The 22,828-nt window shown below is 57.2% G+C and overlaps 9 protein-coding genes and 1 non-coding gene across 10 annotated transcripts; 4 read left to right on the plus strand and 6 right to left on the minus strand.

The window, feature by feature from the left end:
* Positions 1-2: 2 nt before the first annotated feature.
* On the minus strand, positions 3-1,271 carry BDY17DRAFT_285154 (UbiA prenyltransferase family-domain-containing protein; the record flags this gene model as incomplete). The annotated part of the gene is made up of 1 exon (XM_033732108.1): positions 3-1,271. The coding sequence occupies one exon, from the start codon at positions 1,269-1,271 to the stop codon at positions 3-5; it is 1,269 nt and encodes a 422-aa protein (XP_033586423.1).
* A 236-nt stretch (positions 1,272-1,507) lies between these two features.
* Positions 1,508-5,309, plus strand: BDY17DRAFT_302797 (uncharacterized protein). Its single transcript, XM_033734459.1, has one exon. The coding sequence runs from the start codon at positions 1,687-1,689 to the stop codon at positions 5,254-5,256; it is 3,570 nt and encodes a 1,189-aa protein (XP_033586424.1). The 5' UTR covers positions 1,508-1,686; the 3' UTR covers positions 5,257-5,309.
* On the minus strand, positions 5,310-8,307 carry BDY17DRAFT_270648 (uncharacterized protein). Its single transcript, XM_033731943.1, has 2 exons — positions 7,628-8,307; positions 5,310-7,577 (listed from the first exon to the last, which is right to left on the minus strand). The coding sequence occupies exons 1-2, from the start codon at positions 7,878-7,880 to the stop codon at positions 5,425-5,427; spliced, it is 2,406 nt and encodes an 801-aa protein (XP_033586425.1). The 5' UTR covers positions 7,881-8,307; the 3' UTR covers positions 5,310-5,424.
* Positions 8,308-8,342: 35 nt separating this feature from the next.
* BDY17DRAFT_302799 (zinc knuckle-domain-containing protein) lies at positions 8,343-9,558 on the minus strand. The gene is made up of 3 exons (XM_033734460.1): positions 9,459-9,558; positions 9,272-9,407; positions 8,343-9,213 (listed from the first exon to the last, which is right to left on the minus strand). The coding sequence occupies exons 1-3, from the start codon at positions 9,529-9,531 to the stop codon at positions 8,835-8,837; spliced, it is 588 nt and encodes a 195-aa protein (XP_033586426.1). The 5' UTR covers positions 9,532-9,558; the 3' UTR covers positions 8,343-8,834.
* Positions 9,559-10,153: 595 nt separating this feature from the next.
* BDY17DRAFT_326865 (uncharacterized protein) lies at positions 10,154-12,761 on the plus strand (the record flags this gene model as incomplete). Its single annotated transcript, XM_033737581.1, has 2 exons — positions 10,154-10,201; positions 10,254-12,761. The coding sequence occupies 2 exons, from the start codon at positions 10,154-10,156 to the stop codon at positions 12,759-12,761; spliced, it is 2,556 nt and encodes an 851-aa protein (XP_033586427.1).
* A 391-nt stretch (positions 12,762-13,152) lies between these two features.
* BDY17DRAFT_326866 (uncharacterized protein) lies at positions 13,153-14,432 on the plus strand (the record flags this gene model as incomplete). Its single annotated transcript, XM_033737582.1, has 4 exons — positions 13,153-13,198; positions 13,257-13,359; positions 13,413-13,832; positions 14,030-14,432. The coding sequence occupies 4 exons, from the start codon at positions 13,153-13,155 to the stop codon at positions 14,430-14,432; spliced, it is 972 nt and encodes a 323-aa protein (XP_033586428.1).
* A 399-nt stretch (positions 14,433-14,831) lies between these two features.
* BDY17DRAFT_318502 (uncharacterized protein) lies at positions 14,832-17,065 on the minus strand (the record flags this gene model as incomplete). The annotated part of the gene is made up of 3 exons (XM_033736190.1): positions 14,832-16,782; positions 16,833-16,858; positions 16,880-17,065. The coding sequence occupies 3 exons, from the start codon at positions 17,063-17,065 to the stop codon at positions 14,832-14,834; spliced, it is 2,163 nt and encodes a 720-aa protein (XP_033586429.1).
* Positions 17,066-18,589: 1,524 nt separating this feature from the next.
* Positions 18,590-18,728, minus strand: BDY17DRAFT_t33. Its single transcript has one exon. It is a non-coding gene; the product is annotated as a tRNA-Pro (tRNA).
* Positions 18,729-18,914: 186 nt separating this feature from the next.
* BDY17DRAFT_312797 (dioxygenase-like protein) lies at positions 18,915-20,243 on the minus strand (the record flags this gene model as incomplete). The annotated part of the gene is made up of 4 exons (XM_033735659.1): positions 18,915-19,268; positions 19,333-19,646; positions 19,705-19,762; positions 19,821-20,243. 4 exons carry the CDS (start codon positions 20,241-20,243, stop codon positions 18,915-18,917), a joined length of 1,149 nt encoding a protein of 382 aa, XP_033586430.1.
* A 761-nt stretch (positions 20,244-21,004) lies between these two features.
* BDY17DRAFT_256198 (major facilitator superfamily domain-containing protein) lies at positions 21,005-22,823 on the plus strand (the record flags this gene model as incomplete). Its single annotated transcript, XM_033731587.1, has 3 exons — positions 21,005-22,198; positions 22,255-22,638; positions 22,695-22,823. The coding sequence occupies 3 exons, from the start codon at positions 21,005-21,007 to the stop codon at positions 22,821-22,823; spliced, it is 1,707 nt and encodes a 568-aa protein (XP_033586431.1).
* Positions 22,824-22,828: the final 5 nt, after the last annotated feature.

Below are 22,828 nucleotides of genomic sequence, written 5' to 3' on the forward strand. Positions count from 1 at the left end.
ACTCACTCATCAATCAGCGTCCTCTCCATCTCCCCCAATTGCTCGCATCTTACCCAATATTCACCCAGTAGTCCTACGGTGATGGCGCCACCAGTGACCCACGCTCCGTTCTTGAACCATCGCCAGCAGTCCTGCACGCTATGCAGATCCACCGTGCGGATCATATAAGCTAGCGTAGCAGCTGCACCGCCACAGCTGCCGACAAAGAATACCGGTCCTGCGCCCGCAAATACACCCGCACCTGCCAAGAGTCCCACCTGCAACACCGCCACCGCACTCAAAAAGGCTTTGGCTTGCGCTTGCTGCGCCAGTGCAATGGACTTGATGCCTGCAGCGACGTCGTCGCGAATGTCCTGGTAGGCGTAGATCATGTCGTACACCACCGTCCACGCCACACAGCTTGCATATAAGCATCCGGCAGATAGCGTCAGATGGAGATTCTCGGGGGCCAAGAGGTCGATGCCTAGCGCTGGGAAGCCCATGAAAGCGCCCCATGAAAAGGTCAGTCCAAGGATGAATTGTGGGTAGTTGGTTACGCGTTTGGCCAGAGGATAGGTGGTTACGAGTAGTAGGCTTGGAATCCCATACCAGAGACACTGGGTGGGTAAGCTCAACAGCACGCCCAACCCTGCCAGCAACTGCGCTCCGAGGAAGGGAATTGCTTGCTGCACGCTCACTGCTCCTCGGGCAATCGGCCGAAGCCGCGTCCTTTCCACGTGAGGATCGAGATTGCGATCCCAGAGGTCATTGATTGTGCACCCGGCACCTCGCATAATCAATGCGCCCAGGAAGAAGAGAGCGCTGGTGGTGACAACCGTGGACGCCGAGGCGATTGGTGTAGCGAGTGGAGCGGCGAGGAGTGTGCTGAACAAACAGGGTAAGAAGAGGTAGTAAGTTCCCGTGGGCTTGTCGAGGCGGATGAGTTCCGCATACGGGATGAAGGCGGAGGGAAGGTGAGAGATGAGGCCGGTGGTGGGTGGCTGGTAGATTGCGGGCTTTGGCGGATCTGATGCAGAAGAGGATGGAGGTGACGTTGCTAGACGAATGGTTGTGCTGACACTGGCGGTTCGTGGCCATGCATGTGCTGGGGTGATTGCCGCATTGGTGACGATCGCGAAAGAGTTTGAATCACGATGTGATGAGCTCCCTCGAGATACTCTACAGCTGACACTCCGCTGCCGAAGCTGAATCGAAGTCTTCGCGAACGAGGATGGCCGCGAGAGACGAAACGCTGCAGCGCGCAGAGGCGCAGTGACCAAGGATGTCGACATGAGAAGAAGACCTACCGCACCTCAACATAATGTCTTTCGCTGTGCATACGAGGCCAACTTACCGCGTTATATCCCAAGATGGTACTCCTGCCCAGCTATCGCGCAGAGTCCAGGTTGCTGATCTGGCTGGAGTCAACTTTTGATGCTGGCGCCGCGGAGGCTTACATAATCCCGCCTGAGCTCTGTGCCTTCCCCAGATCTTCGTGGGGCTCACTTCGCGCTTCTCATATCACGTCGCCTTCTCATTCGGACCTCCAACTCCATGTCGACACCGCCTGACCGCGCCATGAAAGCCTTCCGTCTCCGCAGCACTGAGTGAAGACGTGATTGAGAATGCGCAAACTGTGACCGCCGAGCCGGGCGCCTTCTCTGCCACCCACCACGAGAGAACGCGCCCTCCCTCCTCTCCTCCACGATGCCTGCAATCCGCCCTCGGGCCACCTTCGAGCCCATCGCGCCCGACTTCGACCTCAAGGCGTTGGTGGAGTCGACGCCCAACTTCTCCTACGTCGATCGCATCTCCTGTGACATGATTGATCAACAAGGCTTACCCGCATTCGAGAAACTTATCCTCTTGCATGTCATTATCGGCGGGAAGCCGCTGGTCATTGACGGCTTCGAAGATCGCCTTGACCCCTGGACCTTCACGCCTCAGTGGCTACGAGACAACTGTGGCGAAAAGGCCGAGAATGCGCGCAACCTCACGAGCAAGGAGAACCTACCCCTCACAATGGGCCACTACTTGCGCAACATGGGCATGCTCACCAACCAATTCTTCTCCAAACCCGGCGCACACAAAGAGCAGAAGCGGCAAAGAGTATACTTGAAAGACATCGACTGCCCGGATGTGTGGCAGGACAAGCTCAGAGAACACATTCCGAGCCTGCTCTTCTACCTGAACGAAAGCACGGGCGACTTTGGCGGCCCTGGCGCACAACCAGATTCAAATCGCAGGCTGGGCAAGGGAATCGCACGTGCGGGCGATCTGATGAGCTCACTGCCGCCCGATATGCGCGCAGAGAATCTAATGTGCTACATCGGACACGAAGGCACCTACACCCCAGCCCATCGTGAAATGTGCGCAAGTCTGGGACACAACATCATGGTCGAAGCATCCTCCACCCTCCCTTCATCCGCCGACGGCAAGCCTGAAAAGCCTGGCTCCTCAATCTGGTTCATGACCGAGTCGAAAGACCGCCATACCGTGAGCGAGTACTGGCTCAGCGTGTTGGGTCATGATATCGAGGTTGAGAACCATTTCGCGCAGGTGGTGGCGTGGAAGAAGGCGCCGTTCACAGTGTACGTCGTCGAGCAGCGCCCTGGCGACTTCATCTTGATTCCTCCGTTAGCTCCACATCAAGTGTGGAATCGTGGCACCCGCACAATGAAAGTGGCCTGGAATCGCACCACCGTCGAGACCCTCGAGATGGCGCTCAACGAAGCATTGCCTCGAAGTCGCATCGTATGCCGTGACGAACAATACAAGAACAAAGCCATCATCTACTACACCTTGCAGAAATACAGCTCTCTGCTCGCCCTCGCTCTCAAATCTGGAGAGCGTGTTCTGGCCACTCCAAAGGTCAAACAGCTCGCAAAAGACTTCAAGCGCTTGTTCAACCTCTACAAACAAATCCTACTGTCCGAAATGTTCAATCCGGAAGACACACCCAAAGGCATTGAATACCTCCCATTCGACTCCAACGTCACCTGCGCGTACTGCCGAGGCAACATCTTCAACCGCTTCCTCACGTGTCCATCGGCCGCGTGCAAAAACCTCCTCGGTCACACCAACGAAGCAGAGGGCGATCCGTACGACGTGTGCATAGATTGCTACGCTATGGGCCGAAGCTGTTCGTGCATCAGCGGCTTGCGATGGGTCGAGCAGTTTCGCTGGAAGGAGTTGGCGGCAAAGTACGACACTTGGCGGCAGATGATCATCCAACTGGATGGTGGCAACATCACCGAGAAGAGCCGTCTCAGCCTGCCGGAAGAAAAGAAGCGGCTGGGCAAGAAGTCGTTGGCCGAGGTCTGCAAAGAGCAATTGAAGAAGCGGCCGTGGAAGGACGTTCGCAAGGATGTCGAGGAGGAGGAAAAGGACGAAAATGAAGAGGAAGAAATTATTGTCGACGACAACGGAACTGTCAAGAAGATTCAAAAGAAGCGATCAAAGGCTTGGCTGAAGAACAACACCAACTGCCATGTCTGCTGCAAACGCCACCCGAACTGGAAGATGGCTCAATGTACGACATGTGACCGCATGTGGTGTTATGGCACGCTCTTCCGCGGCTGGGACAAAATGCCCATCACGATCATGGAGGACCCGAAGTGGAGCTGCCCACACTGTCTCGGTATTTGCTTTGCTGGCGGATGCAGACGGGAAGGAAAGATGAAGCCCTACGAGCCAAAGGGCACACTGTTAGGTCACGACACGAAGAAGGTAGCAGATGCGAGATCCGTCGAAGCGCTCGTGGATTTCAGCGTGAGCAATCTGAACTGGCTGAAGGATGATCGCATCGAGCCGGGAACGCCATTGCGGCGGGCTGGTGAAGAGGCAAAGAAGACGAAGGAGATTGAGCCTACCCTGGATGGCGATGCAGACGAGAGTGGTGTGGTGGAGTTTGAAGATGGCACTCCAGACCTGGCCACGCCTATCGACCCCGCGCTTTCTGGAGCTGCGGCAGGCGCCGAGGCTTACGACGAGGAGGCTTCGCTCGCTCACAGGCTACAGCAGGCGAACGCGAGCATGGAAGCTGTCTCTCCACCCAGCGGCATGCGCGGTTCAGCGCCCGAAGGCTACGCTCCTGTCAATCACGGCGGATACGTTCCACCCGCAGCAAACATGTATCCCCAACCCGATGAGCAAACCAGCTACAGCTACCCTACCTACACACAACCAGCGCCAGTGACCGACGACAGTAATCAGGACCCACTGATAGCTGGACTGCGCCCGTTCAAGCGCCCGCGGCCCGAAGACGACGATGAGGATGGCACCATCAGCATGAAGCAGGGCAAGAACAAGGTCCCACGACTGTCCGCCGCAGGCTTCAGATCGAGCGATCTTGGCACAAGCGAGCTAGCTACTACTGCATTGAGAGCGAATAAAAGCGAAGCGCAGCGGCAATTTGAAAAGGAGAAAGAGCGCCAGGCAGTGGAAAAGGCCAAGTCCGATGGCCGCTTCATCATGCTGCAAGCCGCGTTGAAAGGGAAACGCAGGATCGTCAAACTACCCATCGATCCGCAAAAACTGCGACAAGTCTCGGCACAGCAAGCAGCCCGAGCGGCCCTCGATGCCGGCAAGGTGGAACACGAGGCTGAAGCGGGCGATGGCGCTGCGCAGCAACTTGAGGCAGAGCTTGAAGACGATGCCGACACCATTCTCCTGAAGAGCGATATCGCGCCCAAGAAAGCCCGCGACCAGAAAGCGTACTACCAGCAGCGACAAAAGGAAGGCTACGTCATCAGCAGCGCAAGCAAGAAGGCCCTCATCCCGGTTGAAAAGGACGGCAGTTACCGCGGAGACGGCAAGGCGAAGCCAAAAGGCAAACCCGGCGACGGGGCAGCGGAGAGGAAGAAGCCTGCAAGACGAAGTGCGGCGCACGTCGAGTACGAAGAGGTGGATATCGGCAGTGAAGAAGACGAGCCTGGTGTTCGCGGGACCGCGCCTTCGGTATCGAAGACTGCCGCACGAGACCGCCGGAGCTTGCCTTCTTATCTGCAGAGCAAGGATGAAGGTGGTGCGGAGGAGGATGCAGAGGACTTTGCCGATGTTGATTCCCTCGTGCCGCAACAAGTGCAGCGCGATTTTCCCACCTTTGCTGCCGTCAATCGCCCGGTTTCTAATGGCACGCCGGCGAAACTTAAGCCGGTGTCTTCTCAAGCGAACAGCGAGGCACAGCGGCGACGCAGGATGGAGGAGGAGAATCGATTGGCGAAGCTGCAGGCGCTGGAGTCGGTGACGGGATCGAAGTATAGCAATGGTTTTTGAGTGCGGTGATTGAGAAGGCATTGGTAGCATGGCGACGGAGGTGGAAGTGGATTTTGTGTTCCCCGGCTTGAGGAATGATGAGTAGTACAGATACCTACTAGTATCGAGAATTGGAACAGTCCCACGCTTCGTCCACTTCCATTCATCTACATACCCACCGTCTCCCACTCACCCAACCATCCACGCCAAAAGCGCACTCGAGCACACCACATCCAACACCAGCACTACAACCGCCACCCCCAACGCAATTCCCTCTCCCCCATCATCCCGCCCCCCAGAACGAACAGTCATGAAGCCCACAACGGCAAACACCAAACTACACACCACCGCGAACAGCACGCCCGCATCCACCTCCGTCGCGTACTTGTGTTTGGCCGTCGAGGCGAGGATGTAGGCTACGATGAGGATGGCGACGGAGGCGGAGAGGCAGATGGCTGTGATGCGGGGGAAGGCGGCGGCGGCGGGGGCGGGCGCGGGCGGAGCTTGTGTGGTCCAGTGAGAGGGGATTTGGGAGGAGCGGTGGGTATTGGTCGAGGTGGATAGGGTGCCGTATTTCGTCGAGGGAGGGGTTTGGTCGTCGGAGGAGAGATCGTCGTCGTCGTCTACGTGGGGGGAGAGGAGGGAACCGTGTTCATTGTCGGTCTGAGTTTTGCCGCCACGACGAAAGACGGCCGTCAGCTTTTCGAAAAAGGTGTCGAGAGCGGATTTGGCGTTCGGGTCGATGTAGATGATGTATGCGCCGTCCCCGCCATCTTCTGGATCGTCGTATTCGTTCCAGTATACATTCTGCCGAGCCGTCGGCGGCGGGCTTTCGGCATATGTACGTCGGCGCTTCTTGCGGAAGGATCGGAGGGGTGGGGTCTCGAGTTGGTCGGGGATGGCGCTTGACGATCGCCCCGTCTCTACGGCTGTGGTGCCCTCGGCAGTGGAGTTGGATCTGTGCGTGGCTGAGCCGGAGCTGCCCCCTACAGCCAGACTACTCCCTCTAGCGGTGAGCGCAGGTGGAGGCAATTTTCGAATGTCTTCGGAAAGCATGGGGAGCCAGAAGGGAGGGGCGAAGCCGACGGGTCGGAAGAGTTCCCACAGCGCGTGGTATTCGAGGGAGAAGCCGCGGACTCTCTCCACGAGATGGTTGTGATCGAGGAGGGAGAGCAGGTCCGTGCCACTGGAGCCTTCCTGCCGGATTTGCAAGACTGCAAAGGGAAAAGTCGATGTTGGTGTGTCATCGTTGTGCCCGGCTTTTTGCATGACAATATTCGTATCGAGCGTCGCCAAGAGCACGCCGTTTGGTCCACTGTTGATGCCCACAAAGCGCGAGCGACAAGTAGAGATGGTGTAGAGAGCACGCATCCCAGAGCGCTCCTGCACCTTACTGCGAATGGCAGCTACTGATTGCCTGCGTTTGGCAGATCTGACTTCTTCCGCTTCAGCTGCGGGCATTGACGCCGGCTCAAATACCATGTCAACATCCTTCCTTTGGACGGGAACCGTCTCTAATTTGGATCGGCCGTGGCGTGCAGTCAAAATGGCATCTTCATCGGTAGTCCATCGAATGGCCGCCTGTGCTCTTTGCGGTCGTTGCCCAGTCAGATGTTCCCTCTCATCAATGGTGACGGCATTCTGCTCGCGTGCAAGTCGCTCGACCTGGTCTGCAACCAGCATGAAGGAATCAGGCTCGGCGATGTTGACATTGCTCGTCTTTCGCGAGGGTGAAGACGAAGTAAGAGAGTCAGATCTGATGTGAGCTTTGTGATGTTCAAAGTGCTGTAACAGAAGGACGCGAAGCTCGACGATGCTGTCGGGATGGACAAAGTAAGTGGCCAAGGAGCCCGCTTCATCGAATGGAACGGCGGCAATGGCGGTGTCGAGCTCTACTTTGGATCCGGTGCCGTACGCGGTGCGTAGTTGATTGGCAGAAGTTTGTTCGAGTTCTTGCGGCAGTGATGAGACGCATGCGCGGGAGTCGGGGTTCTGTAATCGAGCTTCGTACAAACTTCGAATATGCTGCAAAGCGTCCGAGTAGTCGTCGAGAAGAGGGCCAAGATCAAGATGGGTGAAGCTGTTGGGGGAAGCGAGGACGTCGGCGTGAAAGCGAGCCTCCAACTCCGCCGAGCCCGTCCATTTCTTGTACTTCTTCAGCAGTTTGCGAAAGGCGGTGCGTTGAGTGGCGACGAAGCGGGCGAGAGATTTAATCTCGTCGCCCGTCTTGAGCAGGTCATTTTCGAGCTTACTGTACCGTTCCAGCCGACCGATGGGGATGCCTTGGTCGGATGTGTTGGTCACATGAGTAGATAAGCGGGTGAATTTGCTATGCGCGTGGTCTAGCGGATGTCAGCGGATAGCAACGTCGGACTAGGACAATATATTTTACCGAGTCGACGGCGAATCTCGCCAGCTTTGCTCGTTACAAAAAGACTGATGCGAGTGTGTTGCTCGAGCAGAATGTCAAAGAGGTCATTTTCGAAGCGCAGCAATTTTGCGTCGCTCTTGCCGGGAATGGAAATGCTCTTGCCCTTGCCGGGGGTGGTGTTGTCTTTGATAAAGTGCTTAATCTCGTCATAGTCGATGTTGTGATGGCTCCAAGCAGGTATGGATCTCTGCCGCAGCGTGTCGCCGTACTTCATCCCCACGTCAGCGTATGTGGGATGGCAGCATGTCGGGGGAAGGAGGGGAGAGATGTTCGGGAAACGAGACGAGGTGAGGTGAGGTAGAGACGATAAGCGTAGGCGATGACAACCAGAAGATCAATGCCGGTCTGTGCAGCTTGGCTCTGGCGTGTGGCTGGTGGAGGGCACGGGAAAAAGATCGGTTCGTTCCCACTTGTCTCTTCCCTACCGTTCGCCGAGCGTCACCAATTCAACTTTTGCCCCCGTCCCACCCACTTTTGGCAATTCTTCACGTGCTCACCGTGCGACGGGCGTGGTGTCGCCCGGCTCGACGGGTGAGGAGGTTTGCACTGCTCTTTTTATCTGCTCATTACCCGGCAGTGCGCATAGCCGGCACCCAACCTTGTTCCCCAACCCGGTGGAGTCTGGTCCGAGGGATTGCGTGACGCGGCGACGGCCATTGGTTTGGCGTGAACCGCGATCGCCGCCAGCAGGATTCACTGCCGAACCTTAAAACTCTAATAACCGCGTCGGGACCACACTTGCACCTGCCATTGATTGTGAACCATCCACATGCACATCAGTAGCAACGGGCCGCATCCATCCAATGCACGTCCTGGAGATATCCAACTCCCTTGTCAGGCATCACACCGTGACCATCTGTGATGAAGGCGGATGTGGACCTCTCCCGTGCTTATTCCTCCAGAACTGGAATTTACGAGGGGTGGAGTCGAGGTGCATCGGACTTGACTCCACGCATGTCCTGCCGTTGTACATCCAAGAAAACCTTATCAACAGCACGTAGCATTCTTCTGCCCGTCTCTGATCATTGGGTTTTCATTAGCCGGCCATTGCCTTTATTTATCAACTCCCGGCAACCATCTGCACTCCACTCCGACCGGGAAGATGCCGGATAGGCCCCTCTCATATCTGATGATGATTTGTGATCATAACCTTCATGCCCACCACAGCTCATGAATGCGCCCGCCGTTTGCTGTACGGACTTGGACTTCGCTCTCGATACGACGCACGACCCTCCCCAACAGACGCTCTCGTGTTTTGTCGTTCCCGACTTCCGCTCTCCGCTCGCAGTCTTCGCTCTCGCTCACCCTCACGATACGGCGATCGCGATCGTGACCGAGACCGCCGCCGCCGTTTCGCATCACGTGTAGCACTGTCATGTTGTCCATTCGCTCCGGCACTGCGTCGATCACGCACCGGTGAACGGGATGGCGAGCGGGATCGATTGGTAGAGATGGTCGACACCGAGTCCGAGCTGCTGCTTGATGGAGACCGCGAGTGTCGGTCCTTGCCATGCCTAGACACATCCAATTGCTGCTTTCGCTCTCGCCTGTCGTTCACGTCTTGTCAGCTTGTTCATCTGTGCGGCCCCTCATTCAACAACGTACTCCGCATCCTGTTCCTTCGAAGTTGCTTCTACAATCTTAGGCGCGAGTTTAGGATTTGCCAATTGTTGTGTTCGAGACGGCCGTGAAGCATATGGCCTGTCCTGCTGAGATGCCGTGCATTCGTAGCTATAATGACCTGCAATCGACAGTCAGTGCGTGTCATCCAAGACTAACACAACTAACTCACCTCTTTTGAGACATTTCTGACACAATGTGGTAGCCGTCGCCTTTGAAGCACCGGCTGATCTATAGCGATTCATCCTTGGTCGTCAAATGGTGTACTTTTGTAAACCATGTCCCACGCCCATGCAGACACTTGAAATGCGCGCCATCTCTCCACACGCGCAGCGGCACGGCCCGCTTTCCGCCTGCCGACGTCGAGGAAAATACGGCGCAAGCGACGTCTGTCCATCCAACATCCCACTCTGCTGCAAACGCGCGCTCCTGCTGACCACCCACATCTCCCACGACCTCCTTCTCACGCCTTTCGATCATCTCCCCTCAGATGGGCGACTGAAGACGACGGAAACCCTCTCAACCACCGCTCTCTTCGAGCCTCCTACCCAACACCACCGACACTCTTCCACGATCGCCAACCTTCACCTCCTCCCGCCCTCCACCCTGACACCCTCCAAATGCGCACTGGGCATCACCATGCCTACACCCTCAGTCGTGGCGCTGGTGTTTTTCCTTGAGCCGTCTGTTTCTTGAGCTTTCTGCTTTCCCCGGTAGCCTCCTCCAGTCAACACCCTCCTACCGTTTCGGCTGAGCTTCGCACCCTCGCCGGCTCAAGAAACAGCGGCTCGCACGCCCCTCGTCACTCTTTTTGACTCTTTTCGATCCAGCACGGTGGCCTCGTGTCCACCACCACCACCCATACTAATGGCATCTGCCGCAGCAGCAAAGGTTGAGAAGCCTTCCTTTGCGAAAGTGAGAGCCTGCCCATTCCGGCCTACTAACCTCTTGCTAATGTCAGCTACAGATCCTGGCGGCCGGAATCAAGTCTTCCAATGTCCAGTCAAAGATTCTCACGGCCGAAAACGCATCAAACCGTGCCATCACGTCACCTGTTCGTGACAACTCTCCCCAAAACCAGCCCTCTCAACCCACATTCACTTCGCCATTGACAATTTCACACGGCGCTTTACTGGTTGATGGGAAAGAGACGATACTGGGGGATCTACCAACACCTGGTGTACTTGTCAACGAACCAACAGCTTCCACGCCTTCCAATATTCAGACGCCGGAGGTGATGGTGCTGCCTGCTGCTTCGGATGAAGCTGGTACGCAAATTTCCTCCAATGGCTCAGTCAAAGTACCAAGCCTTGATGGCAAGAGTGTTGCTTCGGGTACCACCTTCGCCCTTGACGAGAAAGAGTCCTTGCGCCCCGATGACAGTGCGAGCGTCATGGCGCAGGACGATGAGGAAGTCCTTGCCCTCCCCGGCGCCGCGTCGAGTAGTGCTCGCTCAAGCAATCACGATGATTTGCAAGCTTTCTCCAATCAGCTGCGGGAGATCTCCGACATGGACCCGGCGAGGCAGCCTGGTCTGCCGCATGCCTTTGGTCACAACGGTCACTCCGGACACGGCATGCTGTACATTCCACCAGACGGTCCAGGTATCGGCCATGTTCCGGGATCGCTACGTCCACCCCCAGGTGCAGATGCCGGGGTAGATGTCCCACCCGACCCAAAGCTGCTTGAAGCGCTCGACAGCCCCAAGGACCGCATCATGGTCCTCAAGCTCGAGCAGGACATTGTGGATTTCGTCAAGGATGCCAAGGAGACATCACTCACCCTACCGCAGACCAATGCCTTTTACAGAATGCTGGCGCACAAATTGGCCGACTACTATATGCTTGGCCATGCGGTTGACGACTCTACCACGGCTGTGCGCATCTTCAAAACACTGACTTGTCGGCTCCCCCCACCACTTACTGGCATCGCCACGCCGTCGACTGCTGCAAGTACACCGCCGCCCGCCGCTCACCAGATGAAGATATTACGCCGCGGAATGCTCGATGGGGGACCGACCATTGCAAACGGATCTCACATGACCTCCAAGACCACCTCGGAAAATGGTGAAAGCGGAAACGAAGACGACAAGCGAATCACCTTGCCGCAGTCGCGCGAAGAGCGGGAAGCTAGGTATGAAGCTGCGAGGAAGCGTATCATGGGCTCTGAGCGCCCGTCGGACTCCCTTGAAGCGTCCATCGAAAAGGCCAACTCCCGCTCAAGTTCAGCCACGGGAAAGAAGGGCGGACGGAAAAAGCAACGTGCGGATGATGATGATGACTTCGAAGCGAGGTCTGCGTATAGTGCGTACTATCCCGCAGCCATGACTCCGAGCGCTTCGACTGGAGCTCCCTACACTGTCTCCAACGGCGTGCCTCCATACATGCACCAGCCCTCCCACTCAGCCTATCCTTACCCGGCTGGACCCGGTGGCCATCAACAGTACGGTGACCCTACCAACCACGCTTGGAGCACGGCGACCGTGTATTCTCAGCCGACCATGCCTAATTGGACCCCGCCTCAGCCATCTGGCTACGACTTGTCTCGAGAGTTCCAGCAGTCCATGTCGTTCCAAAGCCCTCCTATGCAGTCGCCCAACTCGAGCATGCAGCAGCCAGGCTTCAACATGCAGTACAGCCAGCAGCCGGGTTCAACGCAGCAGCAGCCATGGCCGCAGCAGGGGATGCACATGCCCAACTATGCACCCCAGACGATGATGGCCAGCCCACAGGGCTTTGCTTCCGGTGGTAGTCCGGCATCCCACCAAGGCCACGAGCGCCAGCCATATGCCTACGGCCAGCTGCCGAGCCAAACGTTCCCCGGTCGTCCGCCCAGCAAACTCGAGCATCCACTTCCCGGCAGCTACAAAGGCAAGCACTTCAACCCGCAGAGTCAAAGCTTCGTCCCCGGCCACGCCAATGGCGGGAGTCCCATGCAACATCAGTCCCCCACGAGCCCAATGCTCCCTGGTGTGTTTGGCGCGGGGCTTGGCCTTTCCCACATGCCTCCGAGGCCGAATGGGCCCCCGGTCGCGCCGGCATACACATCCCCGCTTCCCACCAGCCATCAGATGCGCACGCCAACGCACCCCATGACACACCCCCTACCCCAGCCCGTGGTTCCGAAGCAGCCATCGCCGAACCTGCCACTCCCCGTCAAACCAACCGCAACCCCGCCACGGCCACAAGACAGATCCAACACTGGCTCAGCAGCGATGGCAGGCAACGTTTCCACCACCCAAGGACCAAGCGGCAGCATCGCCAAATGGGGCATGCCGGCCTCCCTACCCGCAAAACCCCCTCCCGCCAACGAGCCAGTAGACGCGGCGAGATTCATGCAGTCGCAGCCGCCTCCCGTGTCTGCTGTGCGCCCTCCTCCACACAACCCCCTCCCGAGTTTCGGCTCCATGCCTCCTCCTCAGATGCTGGGTGGGTATGGAGCGCAAGGGCAGGGCATGCAGTCTCGCAGGATGTAGGGCTGGATGCGGGTGGAGCTTCTTTTCCAAAAGCGATTACGACCTTCTTCCATGATGAGTGAGGATGGGATGGTGTGAAGGATTAGTTGTACGTCTAGCGAATTCAGTTCTTTCTTGATGCTCGTTTCTTTCTTCACTCTCACTACTGATTTCGAGTGGCGAAGGTGGAAGGCTTGTGCGATGCCGCCTTCCATTCACGTTGTTTGCAGGTTGCGCCTTCGACATGCCTTTCACATACGATGTCTGTACTGCCTAGCAACGATCGTTCCCCATCACGATTCGTACTCTCACGCTTCATACTCGACCAACCGCTTCAGAATACCAACGCCATCACTATTCCGACATTCACACTCATCACCCGGTCCACCATCACTCATACCCACCATCTACGATGCCCCTTCTCCGTCACTGCTTTCCCATCCACGTCTCCCTCATCAGTAAGCAAGCAACACTCTCGAACCGAGACCAAAATACTTGCTAAGCCCAAAATGACAGTCATCGATCCCAACAACCCAAACAACCCCGCTTCCCTCCACGACTTCCCCGACCTCCCCGAATTCGACCTCGACCGGCAACTCCGCGACCCGAACTGCACCGAGTGCTGCGTAGCCTTGCCACCAGCCCCCGAGCGCCCACCTCCACCCCCGCCAGCCTGCAGCGCCTCTTCGACAGCTCCACCCCCCACCCGCAGACCCCCCGTCCAATTCGGCGTGAAACTCGCACTCGCGTACACGGAGCCGACTTCGAAGGCGAGGCCATCGTCTTCGACGTCCTGATTGACGGCCACGAAGTCGCGCGCGTGGTCTACGGCAACTACCCGACCCCGTATCCCAATGCGGTCTACGTCGTCCCCGGCGTGCTGGCGGGGGAGAAGGTAGGCGGACGCATGTTCGCGTTCGTCGCACTGGACGTGCGCGAGGACGGCGAGGAAGGCGAGGAGGAGCTTTTGCAGCGCGGCGGGGGCGAGCAGACTTACCAGAATCCCGAGTTCGGGTCTGTCGTGGTGCACGTGTCGCATGTTTGGGGCCGGACAGCGCCGCCTGAACCGGGCCCGTTGAGTGAGATCCGCGGGTGAGCGCAGGAGGTGCTGGATGCGCCGGTTGCGCCGCCTTTGCGCTGGGTGGAGAGGATTCCGCGGCGCTTCGTGACGCACGGCCAGACGCATCGGACTGCGTTTGTCGCCCCCCCCGGCCCGCCCTCTGCCTATACCATGCGCAGCACCAAATGTCAGTCAGGAAAGCCAGGCTGACCAAGGGTGAAATCCGCAGGATCGCGCCCGTGCCCGACGCGCAAGTCCTGTCTCTCATCACCAGCACTTCCGCCCTGCCCATCCACCGCACGAAGCTCATAGGCACCATAATCATGCACTACCGCGGCATCGACAGTCTGTGCGCAGGCGGTATACTGCCCGACTACCGCGACGCGGCAGCCATGTCTGGTCTGCGGAAGCAGGTCGTTACCAAGCTGAGTCGCAATGAATTGGTCGCGCTGGTGCAGTGGTATGAATGGAGGGACGAGAGGGCGGCAAGGGAGAGGCAGATGGCGGAGCAAGGAAAAGGGAAAGGGAGGGAGAGGATGGAGGATGCAGGGGCTGGATCGGCGTCGGCGAAGGGGCATACGACTGGTGCTGGGGGGATGAATACCGATGCGACGTTCAGTGGGTATCGATGATGGCAGCAGTGATAGCAGAAAGACAAGACGTACGACGGATGAATGCATTCATCTCATCACTATGAATCTCCCCGACCCAGACTACGCAAGCCCGAGCCAGAAAAGTCCTCCTCGTTGCCCAGAGCCATGTCTACCGCAGCCCATCCCATCCCCCAATTGCCGCCCTCCCTATACCACAGTCATGAAATGAAAAGTATTCCCTCGTCCCTTGAAAACATTAACCCCTCGCGTCTATTATGTTGTCAAACGAAAGAAAACGCCGCATGCCCGTGGCCGCGGGATGATCGATGTGCCCGGCCCTAGTAGTATGCCATGAAGAGTTGCAAAGCTTTTTGTTTGCGTCACTGTACAGAATCAAGAGTGAAGAAGAAGAAGAAGGTCGGTCGTCCGACGACGCGTCTACGCCGGGGAGATGAGATCCATCTTCGGCCGCAGTTGCTTGGTCAGATCTTCTCGCGACGTCACAAACTCCTTGGGGATGCGCGACACGCGATAGGCACCTGAGCGGACGGCGTCCATCTGCAGAGCAGAAATGCCGGATCGCGCGCTGCGAATGCTGCCGGCGTCGCTGCCCGTGCGGCTCCCGCCATCGCGTCCGAGGAAGCGAGGGACTTGAGGGGAGAAGTCGAGAGAGGTAAAGGTGCCGGATTTGCGTAGGGCGTGCGGTGACGGGATGGGGGCGAGAGTGTCAAAAGATGACAAGAGCGGGTTGTACGCGCGCACAGACGGACTGAAGGGTCGAGAGGTTCCCGTTGGGCTGTCGGGCACTCTTCCATTCTGTTGCTCGCGGAAGGAGGACGGAGGGGCAAAGTCCATGGTGTTCAACAATGCCGAGTCAGTCCTCAGCATGTGAGGGGTGGGAAGACTTGTGAGGGCCTTGGGAGGTGGCAGCCTCTTCTTTGGCGGTGGTCGACCTCGGAACGCGGGTCGGCCGCCAGACATGGTGGAGAAGTGGCGGTCGTACGGACCGGGGAATCGTGGAGCACGCGCAGCACCTCGTGGTGGAGGCGTCATAGCACGACGGCCCATTGGTTGAGCGTATTGTGCCTGAGGAGCGCCGTAGTAGTCACCCGTCTCCGGGTCGTACCAGCCCTCGTCACCGTAGTAATCTGCCACGTACTCGGCATCAAAGTCTTCGTAATAGGCGTCAGTGGGGTTGGGTCGGCTGGTGTCAAAGTACTCCTTGTAGAAGGATCTTATCCTGTTTGCGCGCTGCTCCGCATTCTCTTCGGGGTTGTCGAGGGGCAACGGACGCACGCCCATGTAAGATAAACGATTGTTGGGCATGGCGTGTTCGTTGGAGTAATCTTGGGGGAACTCATGAGATGCTGCGCCAGCGTCGATGGAGTGTCGGCCGGTGTAGATGGCGCTGGGGTCAATGTCGTAATTGAAGTCGGTATCTTCGTAGTATCCGGCCTCCGCGATAGGCTCTGCGACAGACTCATGCTTTGGCGGCGGCGGTGGCGCAGACTCTTCCTCGTCATAATGGCTGCTTTCACTCATAGGCCGCTCGAGGGAGAATTGGAAACCCGGGGCAATGGAGGACTGGCGTGGGGGCAAGGCAGAGGCATAGACGGATGATGATCTGGGGGGTCGTTGAGGCTGCGCAGTGCGTTCGGGCGGTTGAGGAAAAGACGGCATCTCCTCCGGGGATGTCTCCTTGGGTGATTCCACGCGAGGGAGGCCAACCGGGCTGGACAACGTTTCCGGAAGCTGTGCAGTGGATGACGCCTCACTGGCTCTCCGACTGGTGGGGACACTGAGAGTGTTCTCCACCGGGAAAAGGGCGGGCGAAGCTAGCGGACTTCCTGAAGCCTTGGTCTCGATTTTGGACAGGACATCGCTCCTCTCTGGGATATAAGACTGCGACATTCTCTGCGCATTAGGGACCAGGTTGGAGCGGTCGTTGAAGGATCGGTTGGTGGATGCGGAGTACATGGAGCCGGTTTCGTGGAAAGGACGCCTCCCCGTCTCGCCAGAGTTGCGAACAAAGGTGACGGGCCGGTAGGGGTCGTGTTCGCGCTGAGAGCGTGTCATGCTATGCAACGACTCGCGCGAGCCAGCCAGCCCCGCCGGAAGCATGTACGGACTGCCCAGCATATCCATCGAGAGGCCTCGACCTTTGTGGCGCTGTCCCGATGAAGGGCCTAGGTCGGTGATGATCATCTCCGGCGCCCCTTTCTTATCTCCTCTGCCACGCTTCGGTTTGCTGGACGCGGGCAAAGGCCCATCAATGTCCAGACCAAAGTCGAGGGACTTGTGGGGGTCATTGATGTCTTCTAATGCCTGTCTTTTCTTGTTTCGGCGGTGAAGGAAGAGGAAGGTGATGATGGCGCAGGAGATTGGGATGCTAGACGGATATTAGGGAGGCTTTCAAGGCATGAAAAAGTCAAGACTTACACCACGCCAAGGACAATGGGTAAGGTCTGGTCGTTGGTGCCGCCGACGGGCTTCTGACATCTCGGCGAGTTGTCACCGGGCGAGCAGGTGCTGCTCTCCGAGTAGGAGCGGATGACGACGGTGCGGGTGACATTGCGGACTACCGCGGTGCCTCTTTGTGCCAATACCGGGACATCATCGGAGAGCCAGCGCGTGTAGACGTCGGCCACATTTTGAGCAACGGGAAGTTTCATGATCCGGCGAGGGTGTTGCCTGACCGTCCGAGACCAGCAGCCGGAGTGGTCTCAGACAAGTATTGCCTCGAGAGCGAGACAACAAGGCGGATATGTAAGTATTCGACGTGTTCTCGACCGGGCGGAGGACAGCAAGTGCTTCAGCGTGACTTCATCGGCGTTTCAGGAGGTTGTTCGACGGAGGGTGAAAGGGGGGGCAGCGAGGGCGACGCGGGCAGAGTATGTACAAGGAATGACTGCGGTGAGTGAGTGCGGAGCGTGGGCAGAAAAAGAGGGACGCGCCGAGAAGGCTGGTGAATGCAGGCTCGCGAGGATCTCGGCCTGGCAAAGGCGGTGCGAGGTGGTGGAGGATGTGGATGTGGATGGGGGATGGCTGCACGCTGCCCCGAAAGGGAGGGAAGGAATGCATAAAGAAGCAGGCGCGGGCGAGGCACGCTTGCAGCACGGGCCGCTCCCGCTTTTGACGGCTGCGTCTAGCCGGGGGGTCGTTCAAATTGCAGGCGATACAATCAACACCTCGGCCAATAACAGCGCAATATTGTCGCTGACGCATGCGTTGGCTCTGCGCTGTCCATCTCCTGTCCATATCATCATCATGTATTACATATCTGCGGTATAGGAGGCCCCATCCCTCTCCCTTCATTCTCCTCGACGTGTCGTGCATTGAGTTTTGCTGGCGGGTTACATAAGAGGCGACGGCCGTTAGCGTCAGGTACGCCACCAATGAAAGCCCCCGCTTCCAGCCCGACCTTAACCAAAACACGGGAGCTCGACGTTTCTTTTCTGCACGCGAGGGCTGTTGTGCAAAGGAAATGCCTCGTTCCAGACTGCTACTGCCGTTCGGTGATTTTCACTAAACACATGGCACCTCCCGCCCCTCATCGACAATACAGATGAGCTGCAAATGAATGGAGGGAGATGCGATGCAAGCCTCGATAGGACTTCTTGGCGGTGCTGGTCATGGATTGCTTCACCCAGCCGAATCGGGCAAGAGAGCGCCATGAGCAATCTCCGGCCCCATCCCAATCACCCCTTCTTCTCCACCCGCGCGACTCTGCTTTTGTAACTCGCCAACCCTTGAATCTGCTTGGTCATGTCCGGGTTTTCTTACTCTCTCCATAATAACATCTATTAATCCACTCCTTGGCGTCTGGCTTTCATCGGCCGAGATCAAGCAGGGCATGCCCGAGGCCATCCATCTCAATCAAGCATTTGCCGTTCCTCAGTGGAGATTGTTTACGATTGATGTAGGGATCCACGTCGGACATGGATCATGCTTGCAATAATGTTCTAGCCCTCGGTAATGAATTGTACTATTCCAACCATGCCCTTTGCAGCTGCCGGTCGCAGCCTCGTGGCGAGGACACGCGTGGAAGCCGTTCGCTTACTAACCGTGCGCCGTGCCAGCCTTCTCCGTCAGCCGAGACATCGCCGGATGTGCAAACGTGCAAACGGTCGATATCAACGAACAAAACGCCACTCCCCATCACACCTTGTCCCATATGAAGAGCAAAAGAAAACAACGGGCGCTGTCCGGGTTCGAACCGGAGACCTGGGAAATCGTTAGAGACTGATGAGACGGCTTCATGCAACTCCCTGGACAGTCTTACCTCCTGCATTTGTGTAACCCAAAGCAGGAATGATTCCACTACACCACAGCGCCTGTCCGTTACGACAAGACTGCAGAAGATCATCAAATACCTCCACCCCCAGGTAGCAGCGAGGATTATCCGGGCGTCATCACATGAAGAACGGCAAGCGACAGCACATGAAACAGGCAAGAGAGAACAAGTGAGTCAGAAGGGATGAGTCTCGTGTAACCAGGTCCGACTCATCCACGGATACCCGCCTACGCCTTTCCACCAGCAGGAATAGGCACCTCTCCCAACGTCGTAATGCGGAAGCCATGCCTCAGCCCCTCCTCGGGGTTGTGCACATCGTAGTCGGAGATGGCGGTGTGTGCTGTCACGCGGTTGTCCCAGATCGAGACGGTGCGGTTGTCCCACTTTACTCGCACCTGGCAGTCGGCTGAATGGGCTATGTGCTGTTTGTGCAATGCGGTTAGAAACACGTTGAGCAATGGGTTGACTGTCGTGCTTACGGTGAAGAGGAGCTTCAAGATCGCCTCCGACTCCTCGTCTTTCAAACCAATGATGCGTCTTGTGAAGCCTGGCTGGACGAACAAGGCTTTTTGCCCAGTGACCTACGACATCCTCGTTAGCGTGGAGAACAGAGAGCCCATCGATGGCGAGGGATTATCCACTAACCGGATGCACGCGAACGATAGGATGCTCCGACGTCACCGGCTCCCGGCGAACAAACTTCCCATCGCGTCTGGCGCCTTCTGCTTGCCTGAAGCCATCATGCTCGGCAGTGAGACCTTCCAGCAGCTTCTGAATGGGCGCAGACAGCCTTTCGTATGCAGCGACTTGGGACACCCAGGCGGTATCGCCGCCCGTTGCTGGGACCTCGAGTAGAGTCAAGATGGTGAGGGCAGGGGGTTGGTGCTCGTAGGAGACATCGGAGTGGTAGCCGGTGGTTGTCAGCTTGGATGAACGGACTTGCAGACGGTAGATGTTGTCTGTTGGTAACGGCGAATTAGCCCGTGTGTCTCTGTGGGTGCTTGCTGATCTGCTTACCCGCGCCGAGATAGATGTTGTGAAACTCGATAAAATCTTTGACATGAGCGCCAACGGGCTACAAATCGCATATCGTTAGCAGAGGTCGAAATGGACATCGATCAAGGTCCGCGTACATGAACGTGCAGCCTCCCGAAAGACTCGCCAAACTCCTTCTGCTTCTGAGGGCCGATATCCTTAAAGTCTTGATCTCTGAATACCACGACACCTCGTTCAGCGACGAGCAGGGCAAGCTCATTCTTTTGAGCATCGTTGAGCTGCGACAGCTGGATTCCCTTAATCTCCGTTCCCACTCGGGGGGTCAATCGAGTGATCTCGGCGCCGGGACTACCGAGTAGATTGGGCTTCTTGGGGTCTGCGTCTAGACCACGATCACGAACATCAAAGGGTTCTGTCGGAGGGAACTTGGTCGTTTCATCGTAGACGGGGAGATATGCTGCGTACTTGTAGTCGAAATGGGTGGATTCGCTGTAGGCTGACTTGAGAGTGATTGTGCCTGGTGCATCACCAACTTTGGTAGTTGTGCTTGTTCGGGACATGACGGAAAGGATTTAGTGAACTTGATCGGGAGAGTTACGAAAGAAGTCGATACTTATTTATCCAATGCCAGATGGAGTCCACGAGGCCTGCATGCACCTATGTACACATGGCTACGTGGAGTCCGATATCGTCCATGCGTCGCTTGGTCGGCAAAGTCGGATACCAGGACGAGAGAGGATATCAGGGTCGTCGCGGAGTGGATCAACAGTGTGATGTGCAGAGTGTCAGGTACAGGTAATGAGAGCTGTGGCGCAATCGGGAGGGAGGATTGCGTCCAGCAAAGCCAGACGAGTTGGGAAGGAGGCAAGAGCTGGGCAGTGCACCAATCAGGAGACGCGGTCGTGGAGGGATGGTGAACGACGACGCCTTCAATGAGGTGCAGACAGGATGGACATGGCGGTCGGACCGGCTCATCGCTGTACCTGGTCTGTGACTGTCTAGACTCTTATCGATGAACTGAATCCTGTGGGCGGTGGAATGGCAGGCCAGTAGGATTGGTGGAGGGGTGAGGCGGAATGTCGTGCTTTCGCTACGCACGCCATCACCCATTTGACTTCACCTTACTGTGACCTTACTACACGAGCTTTCCAAATGATCAACAGATACGCTCTCAACGCGTTTCATCGAACTTTTCCACTCCACGCAACTGTGGCAGGCTGTCGTATACCCTTCTCCCCTGGATGATGGACTAGGACCACTCACCCCGACGGCCGCCATGTCTACTCCCGACAAGAAGCGATTCGGCTGGACTGTGGCGGAGATGGGATCCTCGTCAGGCTCCAGTGTCGTCGACGAGACCGAGATATCGCCCCTCCTCCAACCAGGCACGAGCAGTCCTACTCCCGACGAGAAGCCTTCTTCTCAACTGTCCATCCTCTCCGGAGTAACGCGGCTTTGGAGACGGGACAGCAAGACAGACACCAACCTCGAAGACATCGCCACCCAGCCAAGCGTCTTCGACAATCCCAAACTCGCACACCACTTCCGCCCCTCCGCGCAGTATGAAAATCTCCACCGCTTCGATCCCTCCGCCCGCTGGACGTGGGCCGAAGAGCTCCCCTTGATTCGCAAGCTCGACTACAAAGTCACCCTATGGGCATGTCTTGCCTTCTTCGCTCTCGACCTCCCCCGAAGCAACGTCAGCAGCGCCAACACCGACAACTTCCTCGATGATCTGGGCCTCACCACCAACGACTTCAATCTGGGTAACTCGCTCTTCCGCGTCGGCTTCCTCCTCGCCGAACTGCCCTCGCAGCTTCTAAGCAAGCGCCTTGGACCGGATGTCTGGATTCCTGCGCAGATGATTATGTGGTCCTTTGTATCCGCATCGCAATTCTGGCTACGCGGCAGGCGCTCGTATCTCTTCTGTCGGGTCCTGATCGGCACGCTCCAGGGAGGCTTCATCCCCGACTTGATCCTATATCTCTCTTACTTCTTCAAGAGCTCCGAGCTTCCTTTTCGACTCGCTCTCTTCTGGCTGTCAAACCGCATCACCAACGTCATTTCCCCCCTCTTTGCCTTCGGCCTTCTCCACCTCGAAGGCGTGGCGGGCCGTGAGGGTTGGCGCTGGCTGTTTATGATAGAAGGTGCCATCACCTTTGCTATTGGCTGCTGGAGCTTCTTCTGCATGGTGCCATCCATCACCGAGACAAAAGCACGCTGGCGCCCTCCAGGCTGGTTCACGGAGCGAGAAGAAGTGATTGCCGTCAACCGAGTGCTTCGCGACGATCCCTCTAAAGGCGACATGCATAACCGGGAGGGCATTTCTCTCAGACTGCTCTGGCGCACTTTGCGCGACTTTGATCTCTGGCCCCTCTACCTCATTGGCCTGACTTTTGGCATCCCCGTGCAGCCCCCGGAAGCGTACCTTACGCTCACCCTGCGCCGACTGCAATTTGGCGTCTACGCATCTAATCTGCTCTGCATTCCCATCTTCCTCCTCACCTCGGTAACGGTAAGGGAAACATTAATCCAACATCCACTTGCTCATAACTAACACGCCTCATCCAGATGCTCATCTTCACCCCTCTAGCAGAGCGCTTCAACCAACGCGCCATCTTCGGCGCCCTCGCCCAAATCTGGCTCCTCGCCTGCGTCCTCGGCCTGCGCTTCCTCCCCGCCGACGCCGGCCGTTGGACCACGTACATCGTCACCGGCCTGCTGATCAGCTATCCCTACCCGCATCCCGTGCAGGTTGCGTGGTGCAGTCGCATCTCCAACGCCGTCTCTACTCGTGCCGTCTCCGCTGCGCTGTATAATATGGCGGTGCAGTTGCAGTATATCATTGCGGCGAATGTGTATCGCGAGGATGATCGGCCGCTTTATCGGAGGGGGAATTCGGTGCTTGCTTGTATTGGAGGGATGAATATTGTTATTTATTTGCTGGTGAAAGTGGTGAGTCTTGCCTGTGGCCATCGCTGATCTCCTCTATTCTAACGGACTTTTCTTAGTACTACACGAAGCGCAACCAGCAGAAGCGAAAACAGTGGAATGCTCTGTCGCCCGAAGAGCAAGAAGTCTATCGACAAAACACCACGGACGCTGGTAGTCGTCGATTGGATTTCCAATTCGTTTCATGATAACG

This window comes from Neohortaea acidophila (assembly GCF_010093505.1).
Source record: "Neohortaea acidophila strain CBS 113389 unplaced genomic scaffold BDY17scaffold_10, whole genome shotgun sequence".
Classification (NCBI taxonomy): Eukaryota; Fungi; Ascomycota; class Dothideomycetes; order Mycosphaerellales; family Teratosphaeriaceae; genus Neohortaea; species Neohortaea acidophila.

Excerpts from the sequence above, each read along its gene's own strand:
- BDY17DRAFT_302797 (XM_033734459.1), top strand. The coding sequence starts at position 1,687 with ATGCCTGCAATCCGCCCTCGGGCCACCTTCGAGCCCATCGCGCCCGAC.
- BDY17DRAFT_270648 (XM_033731943.1), bottom strand. The coding sequence starts at position 7,880 with ATGAAGTACGGCGACACGCTGCGGCAGAGATCCATACCTGCTTGGAGC. Across the intron at positions 7,578-7,627 it reads CGAGATTCGCCGTCGACTCG|ACCACGCGCATAGCAAATTC; the intron begins GTAAAATATATT and ends GACATCCGCTAG.
- BDY17DRAFT_302799 (XM_033734460.1), bottom strand. The coding sequence starts at position 9,531 with ATGAATCGCTATAGATCAGCCGGTGCTTCAAAGGCGACGGCTACCACA. Across the intron at positions 9,408-9,458 it reads TCAGAAATGTCTCAAAAGAG|GTCATTATAGCTACGAATGC; the intron begins GTGAGTTAGTTG and ends TGTCGATTGCAG. Across the intron at positions 9,214-9,271 it reads TCGAAGGAACAGGATGCGGA|GCGAGAGCGAAAGCAGCAAT; the intron begins GTACGTTGTTGA and ends CGTGAACGACAG.